This window comes from Hyperolius riggenbachi, chromosome 3 (assembly GCF_040937935.1).
Source record: "Hyperolius riggenbachi isolate aHypRig1 chromosome 3, aHypRig1.pri, whole genome shotgun sequence".
Classification (NCBI taxonomy): Eukaryota; Metazoa; Chordata; class Amphibia; order Anura; family Hyperoliidae; genus Hyperolius; species Hyperolius riggenbachi.
The window spans coordinates 172,865,645-172,885,247 of NC_090648.1; the positions used below are offsets into that span (position 1 = coordinate 172,865,645).

At 41.7% G+C, this 19,603-nt stretch overlaps 1 protein-coding gene across 1 annotated transcript in view; it reads left to right on the plus strand.

The window, feature by feature from the left end:
* LOC137562243 (ras and EF-hand domain-containing protein-like) overlaps positions 1–19,603 on the plus strand; it is a 75,348-nt gene that overhangs the window by 39,006 nt on the left and 16,739 nt on the right. Inside the window, exons 2-8 of the mRNA XM_068273574.1 lie at positions 169–324; positions 4,781–4,871; positions 5,399–5,494; positions 10,717–10,794; positions 15,486–15,601; positions 17,263–17,331; positions 18,924–19,053. Of these exons, the coding sequence (XP_068129675.1) occupies positions 169–324; positions 4,781–4,871; positions 5,399–5,494; positions 10,717–10,794; positions 15,486–15,601; positions 17,263–17,331; positions 18,924–19,053 (736 nt within the window). The remainder of the gene's footprint in view (positions 1–168; positions 325–4,780; positions 4,872–5,398; positions 5,495–10,716; positions 10,795–15,485; positions 15,602–17,262; positions 17,332–18,923; positions 19,054–19,603) is intronic.

Consider the following 19,603-nt stretch of genomic DNA (forward strand, 5'->3'; position numbering starts at 1 on the left):
CCCTCCTACAACTCTTGTTAACATGCTCCTTTTGCAATAACTGTTTTGTTATGCTGTATTTACTTATGTACCACTGTATAATGTACTGTAAACTTGCTCGATAAACTCTCTTGGTTGATGAAAAAAAATAGATACTGGTACATTTGTGACTCTTTCTCTATGTTGTAGTGAGACAAGGGAACGGCTGTGGAATTTATACCAGGAAATCCAAGGGTTGCCTGTGCCCGGACTCCTTGAACAATATGAAAAACTGATTGAGAACATGTCCTATGACCACCGTGTTCAACGACTTAACAATGAAAAGCTGGAGTCTGTCTTGAAAAGGTTTGTTTGTGTGTGTGTGCTTTGGGGGATGAATAGGTTGAGAGGACAAGGATTGAAAACCACCTTCCATGGTAACAGGATTGCCTTGGATGGGGGATATTAGATGGGCGGTATTGGGCAGAATACTGTGTCACCAACACAGCTGTAAAGCGGGACCTCTGTGTGATAGGACCTTTCATGCCATTTCGTCTCGGTTAAAACTACTAAAAAGTGTTTTTCTGTTTTACATGCTGCTTCACACTAACATTGTGTGTGTGTGGTCGGGTTAGACTTTTACTTTAATATTTTAGTATAAAGCCTATTTAGAATTGATTTTTTGTGTTGTAAAATGTAGCTTTCTGCAGTAGTTTGTGTATGCTCATTCTGTAAAATGCTTGTGACTAAACCATGCCCTTTCATGCATGAACAATTGGAGCAGGGAACTGCATGAGAGGTATTACAATACCTTTTTATGTTCAAGGCTTTCACAGTGTTCATACCCATTACTTCTGTGTTGGTAGTTAGCAAAAGCTTTGATTTAGTGCAGTGATCCAAAAAAACATATTTAGTGTTGTTACATTGAATAACTTGTGCACATAGAACCTCCAGGAAATATTATTGGTGCATAAAGAGGAGCTTCATTCATGTAATGTATTGTATATTCTGTTATATATTTTAAACAATCACTGTAACAAGGATTTAATTTTTTTTTGTTCTGGCCCATCATGTAACATTGTATGTGGGATATTAATCACATAGAACTGGGTTCGCTGACTTCAATTCAGCCTGCTTAAGATTTGCATAAAACTGGCCTTGTTTAAGATCTTTGATGCCTTTTTCCAAGCCTGTTAATTTGTTCCCCGATGCCTGCAGACTCATTGGGAAAAATACCTTTAGTTCAAACACTATGGCAGTGTTTAAAGGCCACTGTGCTAAGTTCCCTTAACCCTCCTGGCGGTATATTAAAAACCGCCAGGGGGCAGCGCAGCCATTTTTTTGATTTATTTTTTTTTTTTTTTGGAAATCATGTAGCGAGCCTAGGGCTCGCTACATGATAGCCGCTGCTCAGCGGCATCCCCCCAGCCCCGCCGATCGCCTCCGGCGATAGGCGATCAGGAAATCCCGTTCAAAGAACGGGATTTCCTGGAGGGCTTCCCCCGTCGCCATGGCGACGGGGCGGGATGACGTCACCGACGTCATGGACGTTGTGACGTCTAAGGGAGTCCCGATCCACCCCTTGCCGCTGTCTGGCGCTGATAGGCCAGGCAGCGCAGGGGTCTGGGGGGGGGGGGGGGGGGTTACCGCCAGGAAGGTTAAAGTGTATGAACAGTTTCACATTTTTTTTCCATCTCTGCTTCCTTCTCCTCTGCATAAGGTAAATGCAACATTTTTAGTCATTTAAAATCACTATTAAAGCGGAATATAACCCTGCATTTCAACTTTGCTCTAAAACATTATTTACAGCATATTATATGCAAAAAGCATTTTTTTTTTTACTAGACCAGCATTGGAAGGGTTAAACACAGAGGTTTAAAGGTGGAGAGATATGCAGAAGTTCAGATTGTTACATTCTATTTAGTTATATGTATCTATTGAGAAATGTTACACACTCTTTGGCTGTCCTCCAACTCCTTCTCAGTCAGAGAGATGAGTCACATTCAACACTTAGTTACATTTATGTAAACAAAATGTATCTATGTCAGCTTCGGATGCGTCTGCAGAAATCTCCAGGAACTTTAAAGCACTGTGTAACCCTTCCAATGCTGCTCTAGTAAAAAAAAAATGCTGGTTACATATAATATACTGTAAATAATGTTTTAGGGCAAAGTTGAAATGCAGGGTTATATTCAGCTTTAAGTCCTTTACACAGGAACATGGCACAATCTCTTGGGAAACCGTGTGAGACCAAGGGTGTGCAGATACGTTCCTCAGCTATGCAGGGGGAGGAGGGTCGGTGGAGTGGCTCAGACTGGGCGAGGTGAGTAAGGAGAGCAATGCCCTCAGCCAGCGTTTGGACAAGTCGATCCACCTAATGGATGTCTGATGATCAAAAGTAAAGCTAGGCATACATGGGTCGATTATATGGCCTGATATACCAAGAATCTCCATCTCTCTCCAATTAGTTTTATTTGAATGTGATTGATTCCTACACCACACGGCACATTCAATCTTGATAGATTTAAGCAGAAATCTATTAAAGAGGAGCTGTCAGCCATACTACCTCAGAGAACCCCCCACATAACCCACATATATAATTAGATAAATACTTGCTCTACTTACATAACATATCTATTGCACTGTCCACATTTTGATTTTAGTGATTTTTCTACAGTAAAGTAGGACAAAGAGAAGATCCTTCTTAGCATTTCCCATTTTAGCTGTTGCTATTTTGAAGCCAATCCTGATGTAATTTCCTCCCTTACTCTCCTCTGCCTGATTGTGTAGGTACTGCCAGCCCTTCACTACAGAAAGTTCATTGTCTCAGCATGAGAAATATTGGCCAATCAGAGAGGAACAGAGGTGTGGGAGGGGTAAATGGGAGGGAAAGAGGCTTCAGCCAATCAGGCTGCATTAGTTAAGTTTTGTGTACCAAATTTTGTGTGTACTAAAGAAGTCAGGTAAACGGTAACAGTAAAAAAGGGCGCAGGAGGCTAGTGGACAAATCGGGCGCCGCCATTCACTCCCATAATAAATATCGTTTAATGGGCGCCCGATAGGAAAAAAGGGCGCCGGAGAAAAATAACGTTTTAAAAGCGGCGCCCGGAGACTTAACGTTTTATTACTGCTTCTCATGATTACACATTATTTAATGATTTATACATTTTTTAATATTATTTTTAAACGAAAAACAGTACAATATTTTTTTCAAACATCATTTTTAAACGAAAAACAGTACAAATTTTTTTTACATTATTTTTAAACGAAAAAAACGCACAATATGTTTTTGAAACGTTATTAATGCTTATCACAGGGGGGTCTTAGGTTTAGGCACCAACAGGGGGGTCTTAGGTTTAGGCACCAACAGGGGGGTCTTAGGTTTAGGCACCAACAGGGGGGTCTTAGGTTTAGGCACCAACAGGGGGGTCTTAGGTTTAGGCACCAACAGGGGGGTCTTCGGTTTAGGCACCAACAGGGGGGTCTTAGGTTTAGGCACCAACAGGGGGGTCTTAGGTTTAGGCACTAACAGGGGGGTCTAGGGGTTAGGGGTAGGTACAGGGAGGGTTACTTAGTAAAAAAAATTTTAAACGTTATTATACGTTTCACTATTTAAACGAAAGATTAACGTTTTTACAATTGCCGATTTAATGCACATTATTTAATGATTTATAACTTTATAAAACATTAATTTTAATCGAAATACAGTACAATACATTTTTAAACGTTATCCATGCTTATCGTTTAAAACCCCGCGCCCTTTTTTCCCAGCGCCCCTTTTTAACGTACGCCAGGTAAACTGAGGTATGATCATTTATCAACAAGAAAAGTAATAGTGATTTTAACTTTTGGATTGCCTGGGTAGCTTTTACTTGTTTACCAGATAAAAATAAAGAATTGATTTTTGATTTTATGCTCGACAGTTACACTTTTAACGACCAGCTAACGCCGATAGGCGGCGCCTGGTCGTTAGTGGTATAGCATGGAAACTTTCCATGCCAGTTCACGGAGGGTGTCTCCGTGAACAGTGTGCGAGCCGCCGATCGCGGCTTGCACACGTGATGTAAACACGCGGGGAAGAAATCCACGCTGTTTACCTCATACGGCCCTGGTGTAATCCTGATCGGTGCTGCGGGCAGCACCGATCATTAGAAATTCGCCTGGTCCTTAAGTGGTTAACCTGCTGAGCGGTCTGGACGAGCTCAGCTCGTCCAACACCGCCAGAGGCTGCCGCTCAGGCCCTGCTGGGCCGATTTTAATGAAATAAAAAGCAGCACACGCAGCCGGCACTTTGCCAGCCGCGTGTGCTGCCTGATCGCCGCTGCAGCGCGGCGATCCGCCGCGTGCAGCGGCGAAAGAGGGTCCCCCCAGCCGCCCGAGCCCAGCGTAGCCGGAACAAACAGTTCCGGCCAGCGCTAAGGGCTGGATCGGAGGCGGCTGACGTCAGGACGTCGGCTGACGTCCATGACGTCACTCCGCTCGTCGCCATGGCGACGAGGTAAGCGAAACACGGAAGGCCTTATTGCGATCGGAAGAACGCCTCCGGAGCGCCCTCTAGTGGGCTTTCATGCAGCCAACTTTCAGTTGGCTGCATGAAATAGTTTTTTTTTTATTTAAAAAAAACCCTCCCGCAGCCACCCTGGCGATTTAATCAGAACGCCAGGGTGGTTAGGATCAATCTAACCACAGTTAATAATCAGTCCAAAATTGAAGTTGAGCCTGTCAGATATCAAGCAATACTTACCCATTTCTGTGAACGAAGATACCCTTTAAACACTATGCCGCACTGCTACTTTACCTTTTACTCACGTTTGTCTTTCAGGACTGAGGAGAAAACGGCCATGCAGATGGCAGAGTTGGAAGAAGATTTACAACTTCACCTTGCCAAAGTTGAAGGCCAAATACGTGGAGAGGTACCTTTCCCTTAACTATAAGAGACCTGTTTTAGAATGGGCAATGTTGAAAGTGTGGCATTCCATGGCAGCCAATCAGGATTGTGGTTTTGCTGGTCTAGCTGCAGTGATCTGAAACTGACTGCAGTGAGTTATGTCAGAGAATCCTCTGTGGTAGTAACATACACCATAGTGTAGTAAATAGCAGAGCAGGAGGATAATACTGTTGTCTGTGTGATTTAAGTTTTGGTCTAACTTCACAATGTTTCAGTAATTTTCCAGAAAAGATGTTTTTAACTAGCTTAAGTTTGTAAAATCTTAACAAGTCTATACTAAATACTCAATGAGTGCGTTGTGATTAATATGCAGATCATAGTTATCATTAAATAATTGTTTTTCTCCCATTATTCCGATGAATTCATTTTTCTATGAAATATGAAATTAGCATGGTATTTACCATCATTACTCTATGGCACTTTGAGTGGCTGTGCATCTGTGTATGAAGCATGCATGTTTTCTGTAATGCGTGTGCTTTTTTTCCCCACCAGGAACGACACAGACTTACAGCTGCTATTCAGGAGTTACAGAGGAAGCATGACATGGAGAAGTCAGACCTGCAGGCCAGGATTGACAGGATGGCAAAGGTAGTTTGACCAAGTGTGTTATTAATGGCTGACTAATTGTCTTACTGAGCCTCTACAGCTCAGGGTTGCCACTATCATATCTTTATACAGACTCTGGGGCTGTGTGCGCAAGCAGGGCATTTTTTTTTAAATAGGCTAATTCATGGGACACGCCTATGTTTTTTAGCTCCTGTTTTTTTTTTGTCCCCATTCCTCCATAACATGTCCTTATTATAGTGTTTCTGTTCCATTGCCCCCTGTGACATATCTATCTACAGTTTCACCCTACATTTCTTGCTGCTCTTTTCCATGGATGGGAGCTATGCAGCTTACTCTCCTCCTACTACCAAAGGAAGAGATTGGCAGTGAGAGGTGAAGGGCACTGCTGAACTCAATTAGCTCACCTGTATAATTTACTGATGCCATCAGACGGCACCTAATTCCTTAATACGGCTAGTGGATTCTTGCTTTGATATGATTGTACAGCTTACAGTTTCCAACTTCCCGCTGCGGTGGAGTCTACCTTTTAGCTAGGACCGGAAGACTTGGAGAAAATATTGTCATATATTTAAAGGTAAAAATGTGTACTGTAATATTTACAGAAAAAAAGTTGAGGACCCTAAAAAGAGCATAAACTGGAATATAAAAGGGGAAAAAATTGGAAAGGGTGTTTTTTTCCCCTCCATGTAGTCTGATTGTCTTATGAAGTCTATTACAGCGCTGCAGTCTTTATTGTGGTGCTATGATTACAGCTGATGACCTGGCAGAAGAGGGATTGGTAGGGTCGAATAAGTGCTGTCAAGTATCTTTTTTTAAACTCCCAGGTTTCAAACAGTGCCAGGACAGCCTCCACCCTTGATCACTAGGGTTACAGCTAGGTTAAAAGTGTTTTACAAGTATTCTTGGGATTCTTTCACATCAAAATCCTACTTCTCTAGAACCATTCCTTCTACTTTTCACATAAACTTAGGATACGTCATGCAGATACTGGACTTCCACGGACATCTATAGACTGAAATTACCAGTGGAATGTGATATGTTCTCTTAAAGAACGAGGGTCAGCCATACTATCCCAGGAGGAAAAATAACACATACAGTAGAAAAAACTTCTTTTACTTACATATGTATTGTACCGTCCATATTTTGATTTCAGTGCATTTTATGTAGTAAAGAGAAAACTGTACCAGGCATTTTCCATCTGTATTGCTTTTTGACTGAAGCCAATCCTGAAGTCATTTCCTCCCCCTCCTCTGCCTGAAATGGTGTATGCAGAACTGCACTGTCATATCTAGTTTGCTTTGCAAATATATGTGAACAGAACATAGATCAGATTTCAGCAGCTTCTGCAAAGGGGTGAGGTGATTTTACTTCTATTTCCCTTCTCAGCTCTGTCACACTGAACTGACCTCAGCCAATCATAAAGGAGCAGGAATTTGGGAGGGGAAGAAGGGAAGATAACAAGGCTTTTTTTTCTCCCTCTCAGGCAATTTTACAAGAAAAGAGCCAAGCTGACTGAGCTAACATTCATTACAGCAGACACATTTATGATTATATTGGAATGTTTGCAATGCAGGTCAGGATTTAGACTGCATAATACACACAGAGCTGTGGGTAATAGGAATTTGATTTTATGGCTGACAATCCCGCTTCAACTATCTGTAAATTGCCAACAATAGGTGTGGTATCAAATAAATGTTTAAGTGGTTCTCTGTATTTCAGGCAATTGAATGTGAATGCAAAACTGCTCCAATTAATCACATGAAAAATATGAATACAATATATTTCTGGTTATTACAAGAGGTCTTACAGTGGTTAACTCCTCTTCACAACTTAATGATACGATTCATTTACTTGTATAATGGAGACTTAACAAACTCTTGAAGTAGACCTGCCAAGGCTTAAATGGACACTGTCCTTAGTTTAGTGTTAACATAAAAAAAATAGTTTATGTACACATACTTTTTTTATTTTCTTCAACAAAGAGCTTTATTAAAAGAGAGCGAACATTACAGATTTGCCAAATAACAATCAATACTCAATAAGGGAATAAGAAAAAGGGTGACACGGTAATAGTCATATACTTCAAGATGTAACATAAAAACAGGCATAGTAAACATTGTGACCATATATAGACAATGATAAAATATGTAATAGACAAGGCGATGTAAAAGGGTCTGTGAATTATACAATGACTAAATGGGTCCTTTAAGGGAAAACCAGGAAGACCATAGGTCCCACACCATTTCAAACTGATCATGTACACATACTTTTTTCTGCGTACTGTAGTATTTTTAGCCATGATGACCTAAACACTTGTGTATTCCGTAGTGGTCAGCCTATGGTAGGTGAAGTGTACATTATAACGTGCTCTACACGAGCAAGATTGTCTGCGGAAAACTGCAACCATTTTCCATGATGCAAGTGTGATCCCAGTCTAAGGATGCTCACTGTTAATGGCTGTAACAGCGATGATTTACAAAAGGCAGGCACAGATTGGCTCAGGGAACACATTTATCCTTGCACCAATCAGTGCTGCCGTGGGAGGAGTCAGAAGCACACGTGAATGCATGCCCATCCATCATCTGTATGTGGGATACAGTGCTGCAATAAACTATCCCATCCCTCAGTCATGGAAGGTTCACCCCTTGTTTTCAAAAGTCAGCAGGGGACAATGTACATGCTGTATATACAATTCCCTGAATGGTGTAGCCTAATGTTATATTTTCCAAACTAGAAAGATCTTATTTTTCCTTTCTGTTGTTTATGTAATGAGCTTGACAGCTTCCATATATATTGTTAGCGTGTTAAAATATGTGCATTTGGAAGCAAATGCCTAATTAGCCATGTTTTATTGGAGCTGCCATACGTGCAAACTACAAAATCAATTACAGTGATTACTACAGTGTCCAAGCTATGTCCTGCTTAATTCTACAGAGAGCATGTCTTGGCCTACATTCTTTGTTTATGTTGCTCATAAATAAAGCTGAAAGGAAATAAAGACATCAGGTGAGGCACTGTTTACCCAGCATGCCTTTCTGTGGCAGAACTGCTTTAGGATATGCGACTTATGTGGCCAGGCAGGTTTTTCATTTATGTGAGTGAGTAAAAATTCCTCACTGCGTGCTCATTACTGCATACCTGACTTCAGAGCTCTTAAACTGCTGGGCAATCTTAGCAGCACAAATAGAAAGTCAGTTGGGATATCTGATCAATGCTGGCATTTCATAAGTGGCATATGTAGCTAGATTTAAAATGACTAAATGTTAATGTATCCATGGGGAAATTACAGATTACCCAGTTTCCATGTCCCTAAAATAGCGTGTAAAGGGGAGAAGTGATTATAAAAATGATCTGTTCACTCAAATTCCTCAGAACTTGTTAAACCATTCATGTCTTTGACTATTTAAATCCAGTAACCTTAATTCCAACTTTTTTTTTCTAGACTGTACAGAAAAAAAAGAGAATCCTGAACACTTTTGTTTGTGAGAACTGAGCTCAGGTTTCTAGAGCTACATTGATGAGCAGATAAATCATTTTGCTGTCATACCATCATGATTTTTGAGTACAAGGACCTATCTTACCCATAGAAGTACAGACAGCCCCCTACTTACAAGCGATTCGAGTTACAAATACATTTTTGGACTTACAAACAAAATTGTCTCCATGTACAAAATATACAGTACTGTTTTGGAATTGCTTCTATTTGTTATATTTTACAGTACTGTATAAACTGCTGTTACACATTTTGGACCAAAACCTCTGGTCACTTGAAGGACGAGAGGCTTTCTTTTCTTTTTTTCTTTTCCTGATCATGGTGATTGGCTCACCGTGATCAGAAGGTCAGGAGCCAATGAAAACTGCTCCTGACTGATGCTTGGATCTTGGCAGAGATATGTGGCGGCGGGGACAAACTCTCGAAATGTAATTTGGATGTAAGTAGGGACCACCTGTAAACAGTTTATTCTTTCATTGGAGTCTTTCGGAAAAGGTTCATTATAACTTATTAGTGCATGGATTATGTGTATACCTTTTTTGTTAAATTAGATTTTTTGGTTACATTTTTTTTTCACTGGTTTATCTCCTCTAAGGCTAGCTTCACAGTGGGATATTGCGTTTTGATGCGACGTTAAAGTTTCAAAGTCGCATATAGCAGATATATTAGAGCGTACAGGCAATGAAAAGTATGCATCCAAGTCATTACTGAGCATGTGCAAACAATCTAACACAGCTAATAACATGTATAACGCACTGCATGCAGTAATTTCACTTAACGTGCAGCAATAGACACCAACACAGCGTGTGTACTGTGAAAGGCGCATTGATGTTTCATTGCAGTGCGACATTCTGCGTTAAATTTTGTTTTAACGTGCAACTTTAACGTCCCACTGTGAACTTAGCCTGAATGTTAATAAGCAAGGGACAAATTCTTTTCAGCCTCCTTGTAGCAACAAAGCTCTTGTCCGACTGTAGCCCACAATGCTTGTAAAGATCAAACTATTTACATATGAAGCCTGGAGAGAACCAGTGTATGTGTATAATGTAGCTTCAGAACTCTTGGCTTCACCAGTGGTCGACCTTGCAGAAAAATAAGCTGTAAATACTGCTTTGTTTATGGATCATTCACAAGGGCATCCACTGCCCAAGGCATTGTCAGACAGCTGAAGGTCATCCCAGGAGGTGCATGGTAGGTGGGGCGGGCACCTGTATATGCTGGGCTGCCCACGAATCTGGCACATGGTCAATGTCTGTACAACACCGCACTGGTGGCCAGTCACTGCCATGTTGATTTTGTGTGTGTAGTGCATTTCATTATTTTTTACTAAGTAACTGGCAGGTACTCTATTAGTGGCAGGAATGCTGACATACTGCCACTTATAAAGCTTCGCCTGAATGAGCCTTTAGTTCCCAAACTTTGGAGTTGAGATATGGGGGTCCACACTGTGCTTGAAGGGATCAGAAGCAGGTTGGTAATAGCCACTGAAATGACGGGTTGGCTTTCCTTGCTTACTTCAATTGGCATAAAAAGACTTAGTAATAACTACAACTCTTCTAAGTGAAAGAAAGTAGATTTGCATAAACAATACAAGCACAAAATTACCGGTAATGCTGTGATATAGCTTTCCGACAGCCCACACTCCTGATTACAGGCAGAGCTTTTTGACATTTCTCATAGTCTTTTGTGAATAAATGCTGTTTTTTTAGTTGTAAGCTGGGGTTTTTATAATGTTTTATTTGTATCATAGCATATAGATGAGCAGAGGGTCCAGGAAACAAAAGAAGAAAGCACTAAGCTGAGAAACCAGATCTTTGACCTCTCTCAGGTAAGCCATTTGTACAAAAGTACTGTATATTACAGATCTATGCATCATACAAGACCGCCTTTCAACGGATTTTCATGTGGTCTTCCGTGCCAGTGAAATTCCAGCAACCTGCAGTTCTGAACAGCTGATGCTACAGTTTTGCAAACATCAAGACTCATTTGACTCATTAATCGTCTCCTCTACTGGAGCGAGGACATTTTTGCAAAGTATAAATGGGATTCATTGTAGCCTTAATAGTACAACAATTGATTACTTGCTGATAAATGCACCACACACTTACACTGGATCGTAAAAGCATCAATATAGTTTTGTACTGTTTGATGCACTATAAGTCTAAAAACCTTCTGATTGGTCACTCCTTTTTAAACTTTTGAATTGATTGGCAGTAAATAGATGTTTAGCATATTTAGTCAAGGTGACCAAATCTTCAAGAAAAATCTGTACTGTGCTGTACTGATCACCTGCAGAGAGGAGGGGGAGGAATGCACTGTGAAGATACTGCTGGCTGTATTGTACTGCTGGCTGCCTCACACCACTGGCTGGACAGAATGATAAACCTGTGCTGTGTATGGTCACCAGCAGAGGGGAGGTGGAGGAATGCACTGTGAAGATACTGCTGGCTGTCTCACTCACAGTACTGGCTGGACAGAATGATAAACCTGCGCTGTACTGATCATCTACAGAGGGGAGGTGGAGGAATGCACTGTGAAGATACTGCTGGCTGCCCTGTGCTGTTGGGGTGTCTCACTCACAGCACTGGCTGGGCAGAATGATAAACCTTTGGTGGTTAAAACATTTTACAAACTTTGGGGTTAATTCACTATAACAAATAGTGTGCCTTTTGTCAGAGTTAGCATGCCTTGTCAGTTAGCATGCCTTGTCAGTTAGCATGCCTTGTCAGAGTTAGCATGCCTTGTCAGGGTTAGCATGCCTTGTCAGGGTTAGCATGTCTTATAAGAGTAGCATAGTGAGCGCTACGAATATATACCTGCTAAATGGCAATGAGAGCTCCACCCGTCCTGCCCTGAGCCCCTACGGGTCCAATCACTTTAAAGGACATTATCCGCGCACTTTGATTGGCCCAGTAGGCTGCCTGTCACTTGACAGGCAGTCTATTGGGCTAATCAAAGTGCGAGGATAATGTCCTTTAACCTCCTGAGCGGTATGGACGAGCTCAGCTCGTCCATCACCGCCGGAGGCTGCCGCTCAGGCCCTGCTGGGCCGATTTTTATCAAATAAAGTGCAGCACACGCAGCCGGCACTTTGCCAGCCGCGTGTGCTGCCTGATCGCCGCCGCTCTGCGGCGATTCGCCGCGAGCAGCGGCGAAAGAGGGCCCCCCTAGCCGCCTGAGCCCTGCGCAGCCGGAACAAAAAGTTCCGGCCAGCGCTAAGGGCTGGATCGGAGGCGGCTGACGTCAGGACGTCGGCTGACGTCCATGACGTCACTCCGCTCGTCGCCATGGCGACGATCTAAGCAAAACAAGGAAGGCCGCTCATTGCGGCCTTCCTTGTTTATTATGGGCGCCGGAGGCGATCGGAAGAACGCCTCCGGAGCGCCCTCTAGTGGGCTTTCATGCAGCCAACTTTCAGTTGGCTGCATGAAATAGTTTTTTTTTAATTAAAAAAAAACCCTCCCGCAGCCTCCCTGGCGATCACAATAGAACGCCGGGGAGGTTAAAGTGATTGGACCCGTAGGGGCTCAGGGCAGGACGGGTGGAGCTCTCGTCATTGCCAGTTAGCAAGCATAAGTTTATAGCGCTCGCTATGATACTCTGATAAGGCGGGTTAACTCTGATAAGGCACGCTATTTGTTATAGTGAATCAACCCCTTTAAATTTATACAATGTTGAGATTCTGTGTACAATTGCCAAACTCACAGTGTATGATGATTTGAAAATCATTTAGAACCTTATATTTATTTGAAAATTGTACAGACATGATGTTTCAATGTGGAAACTGAGACCCTTTATTTTTTAATGAAAAATATATACATTGGTTTGTGAACCCTATACATTTTTTGTATCATTTATGACTGCCACCTGAAGCATCATAAGATTTTCCAACTAGTTAAAAGATGAAGAAAATGTATTCTCACACTAAATACTGCGAGAACAATTCACTTCTGCCGCATGGTGATTAGGTTTCCTCCTACTTTTTGGACTTTAGATTTAAAAATCTGATGAGGATTTAGGTCACATTCCTATATAGGTATAAAAAAATTAAAGGGTACATAAACTTTCAAGCTCCACTGTATTATTATTTTGAATTGGCAGCAACACGACAAAAAGTTTGGGCAGCAGGAGACTAAAGACTGTGTAGTACATTTAAAAAAAACGGATGGAACATCACACAATTAATTAGGTAACATGCAACAGGTCTGTAACTTGAATGGATATAAAGGAAAGAATTCAAGAGAGGCTGAAACGATGACTCACTAATTATATATGTGCTGCTGCATATTTACAAAGCAAAAAATGTCTGTGCACATTGCATAGCCTGCAATGGCATACAGGGATTAACTAACTGTCCAAACCACTGGCAATGGCAAATAGCAGGCAAAGCTGCTATATACACACAGTCTACAATACAGGAATATATTTAAACATTCTCTGATGGTTTTGTCAGAGAAAATGCTTATAAATGTGCTACGATGAAATCTTGCTTCTTTGTTTTTTTTCCCCTACCACTGTTCTGCCATGATCTGTTGGGTGTATGGTGCGATTGCAGTACATTTGTGTTTGCAATTTACGCTGGGAGAAGAAATGAGTAGGAAAATATTTTAAATTGTGGAAAAATAGCATAGTGGTGCTTTCCTGTAGTCTATACAAAGGAGAGGATTGCACAAAAATGCAACATGACGGCAATTATGATCGGGAAAAATATATATGATAAATGCTGAATAAATATTTCCCTGATCAAAAAATCTGGAAGCATCAGTTTTACCACCTCGCTGCAATCAATATCGATCAGAGTTCAAATGTAATTTAGACCGCCACTAGCATTTACCGCTTACTACTTGTAGTATGTAGGTATGGGAACATGTACTGTTGTGTGCAGCCCCTCTCCTACAATATCGGAACTATTAAAATAACTAGTAGACCCAAGCCCGTTTAAAAACGGGCTCTAGGGTCTGTTTCTCGCCGTGGCCGCAGCATGTTACTGCGCACGCGCGCACACCCCTGGCCGCCCGCTCACACGCCTGCCGACTCCCTGGCCCCGTCGTCCTGTCTCTGTGAGGCTGGGTCCGTACTGTGCATATGCGCAGTAGCAAAAAGCACAGACCAGCTACACAGAGACAGCACACGCAGGGACACAGGGGTTTCATTATAGAGGATGCCTAGTGTATGTCTAGTAATAATGCTGTGTTTCTGAATGCCTTCCCTGCCAGTTGAGTTTGAACTTATTAATGCTGCTAGAATTTATTAATGCTATTTTTAGCCCACAAACATTATCTCCATTGTGCTTACAGAATACGAGGAAGTCCCCAAACTTCCCGTCACATCCTGGTCAGTACTTGTTCCTCTTGGCAAATCCTACACTAGCTATTACACATAAAGGTACATTGAAATAGCCCTCTGAAAGAATATCACAGTTTTCTCCGCGACTCTTGTGGGCAGCTGTATTTAGAGCAGGGAACTTTATGTAATGCTGCTTTGTGTTATCTGTCAGCATTATGGTTGTAACCAATGAGGTGTAGTGCCCAAGGCAGGTTTCCTGTGTTTGTACTGGGCACGTTTCACTGCAGAGAAATATTTGCTCTCTGATTCACACACTGAACTTGTGAAAAGATCTTTCTGAAGCTACTTACGGTGCATGTTCCTGCAGATGCGATCCTTCCTCAAGGCGTGTTACTTTATTACACATGAGCTATACACACTTTACATTCTCCTTGGTTTGTAATGATTGTTCAGGATCGTTTCAGTTGGAAATCTCAAGTGCATACAGGTGTCCTCTGCAATACTTGCCTTCTCTGTAGAAATCTGTCAAGTTGGATTGCTGTCTCCATATTTTTATTCTTTCTACATTGTAAAGATGGGGGTAAAGAGGCGCCCAATGAAGTGTAAAAGGTTTAAAAGCACACTTAAATCTAAAGCTTGAGGTGGCTTAACTCATAGAAGACAACTCACTTAGAGAAGAAAATATTATTTTCTATTTTATTTTCATTCTCGAAGTGAGTTGTCTTCTATGAGGTAAGCCACCTCAAGCTTTAGATTTAAGTGTGTTTTTAATGTTTTTAAACCTTTTACACTTCATTGGGCGCCTCTTTACCCCCTTCTGTGTTATACTCCGATATTGATTCTCATTACTTTGTGGTGCATCTATACTGATATAAACAGTATTGAAGCTTAGGAGATCTGGGCCCCAGTGCAAGTTTTACATTGCGCCCCCTCAAGCACTCTATACATAACAATTGATATGGAGCATTAAAACCTGCCAAGGACAACTGCAGTTTCAAAGGGGTGTAGGCTGGGGAGGAGAACAATGTATTAATGGTTACAACTAATCAAAGCGCACATAGAGGTGATCATTACCAGCTTAGCATCAATGCTCCTTTTTGCTACGCCACTGGATAAAAAAGTTTCTTCAATATTATATATTCATGTTTGTGTTCTAAAAAGTGGGACAATTTTGTTGAACGGCATTCTACATATACACGTTTTTATATTTCTTTTACTATGTTCCTTATGTAGGAAAATGAGCTTCTAAAACGGAATCTGCTAGAGACACAAACCAGCATCTCCCTTTTACAGACTGAACTGGACAGGCTAAAAAATGACTTTTCTGATCAACAAATGCACCATGAAAGGTAAGGGAGAAAATGTATGTCTATAGCAGTTGTTGTGGCCCCAATTTAATTTATAGGGAACCCTAAAGCGGATCCGAGATGAAAAACTAACTATAAAAAGTAACTTGTCTATATATCTAATCTATTACACAGCAAATCTAGCTGCAAACAGCTTTAATAGAATATGATTATTTCTTCCTGTGATACAATGGCAGCAGCCATGTTTGTAAACATTACACAGAGGCAGGCTTATCTGCAGCTTGAGCAAAAAAACCTAATCTCCCCTCCTCCTCCCTCCTCCCCTCTGCCTCTGAAATCTCTGGCTAGTAATACCTACCCCTCCTCCTGCCCAGACTGAGCTCCCATGAGCCCTTGCTACTGTCTGAAAGTGCCTTGGCTCTCTTAAAACCTGTGGGCGTGGCTTGTTTAGTTTATATGGGATTAGAGTATTAAAACAAAAACATAAAAGTATTTGGCTTGAGGAATACCCTATAAAAACAATAGGAAAGGAACACCAATTTATGCAATGAGTAAAAGTTCATCTCGGATCCACTTTAAAGAGTACCTAGGACGGTACACACAGCATTATTTACACTTACCTGAGGGTTCCTCCAGCCCCATGAGGTGTGTGGGCTCTCTCGTCGTCCTCCCCAGCCGCTCTTTTCTCCCATGTAACCCCCGGTATTCTTCTCAGTCTGGGTCCGTTGTTTTTGTTTTTTTCTGCGCATGCCCAGCCATAAAACACCTACCTGGCATAAAACTGGCCTTTTTTTTGAGCAGAGAGATAAAAAAAAGTCAATAGTTCACATATTTTAGCACTCAGAGACACAGTACACCATATTTTCAGCTGAAAAAAAAAATCTACTTTTTTGAAGAGCAATTCAAAACCTGTGTGATCCAGTGAACTTGGACTGGATTCTTTAAAAACTGTCTGTTATTTTTGTTTCTCATCTGTGTCATATCGGATCATAATCAGGTCTGCTAAAAGGTTAGTGAAATGGTAACTGTACAATTATAGAAGTTTATACAGATTACGTTTTGTAATAGTTCCTGTACTTTATGGATCTGTTATAATACATACTTTATATTTCACTGACCTTTTAGCAATCCTTGCTAAGATCTGATATGAAAGTTGCAGAATTTTGCCACCTAACTGCTAAGAATGTTTTAAAGCACCTGGCCCAGGTTTTCTTGGATCATACAGGTGCTGCACTGCTTTCTAACGTAGTAGTTTAGGGCCTGTGTATGGAGCACTAGTGGGCACTATTACATTGAATGTAAAAAGACTTGGTAAAGGAGGGAGTTTAATTTCTGTTGCTTGGAATTTATCTTGTAGTTTCAGTGTATGTTTAAGTCACGGTGTACAGTCATTACGTAATAGGTTGGCCATAGGCAGACTCTAAAATATCACTCTTTAAGTCACAAGCCAGTGATTTTGACTGAGACAATCTTACAAAGAAGACAGAGGTTTAAAATCTGGTCTGTGTGGACTCGCTGCTGATTGACGTCAGCTGAGTCACATGATCGAAAGATTGCAATCTCTGGTCCAGCCAGAAGCTCAGCAAGATGGTAACCTGATCTCTTGACTGTTGATGATTGATGGTGTGCTTATTATCATGTACACATGCTTATACTGCTGTTCTTCTTCTCTTCTCTTTCTTTTTTTTTTCAATTGAAAACAGAGAAAAGGAGCTGCTGAAATCCATGATAGAGGAAAGCACAGGATACACTAACCAAATTCAGATACTAAAGTGAGTTGAATATAAGTTCCTGACATTCTGTAATTTGAAAGCTCTGTGTGTACTAGAATTGGGCAGGTGTTTTTTTGGGGGGCTGGGGGGGGGGGGGGGGGGGTTTATTGGGTTTCCAAAGTAACAGTTCATTAAATTGAATTTAAATTCAAGTATAACATTACAAAGAATGACCCTAGGGCCCCCTGAGCCTCCAGAACCCGTGCCTCAGCAATCGGCACAGCTACTCATATTGCCCTTAGCGGAGAGGTGGTCAGAGGATACTCACGGTAATCCATCCATGCTGGCCATTTGGTAACAAAAGCCTTGGTGTTGTCTTGTATTGTGGTGTAAAGATCTTCCACTTGCATGAGGTTATTTAATTCTTTAAATAATTCCACCATGGTAGGTACTGGTTTGCCAATACCTGGCAATCTGTAATATCACAGCCACCAAAAGCTGTGAAGTGAGAGACTTTTAATTAGAAGAGATCTTGCCACATAAAAGTGTGAGCAAAGCTGTGGCTAATAAGTGTATGAGTTCACACTAGAGATGTTGGTGAATCTTAAATACTTTTTGCCAGAATGTTTGTATTTGGGAATATTACCACCATATATGGAAATAGGAGTAAGGAGCTTCAAAGCCTCTCCTGCGAATAGGACAGGTTTTAAATGCAGGATATCTTCCTAGAAGTGGCAGAAAAATTAATAATTATTAAAAACTGCAGCAGAAAATGCAGCAACTAATACAAGATCTCATTAACCTCCCTAGCGTTCTGGACGAGCTGAGCTCGTCCAGTGACGCCGGAGGGTACCGCTCAGGCCCTGGTGGGCCGATTTGAATAATTTTTTTTTAAACATGCAGCTAGCACTTTGCTAGCTGCGTGTTTCTCCGATCGTCACCGCCAATCCACTGCTACCCGCTGCATAATAGGGCCCCTCCCTGAGACCCCATGCGCAGCCTGACCAATTAGTGCCAGGCAGCGCTGAGGGGTGGATCGGGACTCCCTATGACGTCATGACGTCGATGATGTCATTCCGTTCATCGCCATGGCGACGGGGGAAGCCCTGAAGGAAATCCTGTTCAGAGCGGGATTTCCTGAAGGGCATGATCGCCGGCGGCGATCGGAAGGGTGCGCGGGAATCGTCAGGGAGGGGGGTATCATGTAGCTAGCGATAGGCTAGCTACATGATTAATAAAAAAAAATTAGGTTGAAAAAACCACGTGCGGCTGCGCAGAATCAGAACGCCAGGGAGGTTATAGTGAATATGAGCTTTTAAAAGCAAACAAGGTATTCATAGGGGAATGCAGCTAGTACTGCATGTGCTACTATCTCACTTATACTATGTATACTGTATTGTGGTTCTGTTATGGGTCACAACTCTCAGCATGATAATTTGGGATCTCAGGGTTTCATGCTAAGCATTTGAAATTGCCCCCCTCCCCATGTGACTTTGCTAATGCTTGGTGATTGACCAAACATCATGCTGGATGAAGGGACTTACAACACAACTGGAGGGTGTTGCAGCAGGCTGGACTCTGCAACTGTGTTGGATATTAAAATAGGTAAAGCTGGTGCATATCAATTTACAACAGTTTTTTATGTCTCATAGTTACCATTCATCTTGGATCTCCGTTCTTCCACATAATTGGAGTTCCCAGAATTTAGCAGACAGAAATAAGCAACCTGTCTTCCAAGAAAATAAAGCTAGATGTTTAGCCAGATACCTATATTTCCACTATGTATATTGTAAGTTCACCACCAATATATGATTAAAGTTACAGTAGGTCAAACTCAGAATGAAAATGTTAAATCGTTATTTTTCTGCCTATAGTAGCCAATAAAAGGCAATTTTGCATTACCTACACTACAGGAAACTGTAGTTCACTGTGATAGACAACAGAACCCTTTAGGTTGGATGACGACTGTTGTCGGCGACGCCTCTTCCTGCCGGCGGATGTGCACGACCTCACGCGATGCTACACGCCGGGAGCGAATGAGACTTTAAGTGATCCCGGTACTTTGTATGGGAGTTCTCAGGAATCTTAACGATCCGATCCGCTGTGACGGTCTTTATTGCGGCCTAACGCTAAGCGGCGTTCACCTGGTCGTGCTTCTGTACCCATGTCGCGATATCGCGGAAACAACTGCTCGGTGCTAAAAAAAAATCGCCAGCCGCCGGAAAATAGTTGGTAAAGTCACGACGTGGGTAATTAGCTTAACCTGAATATGTGTCTCACTACAGTATGTCAGAAGCACCCCAACAGCAGTCTGTCAAGTTTGAAAATCCTT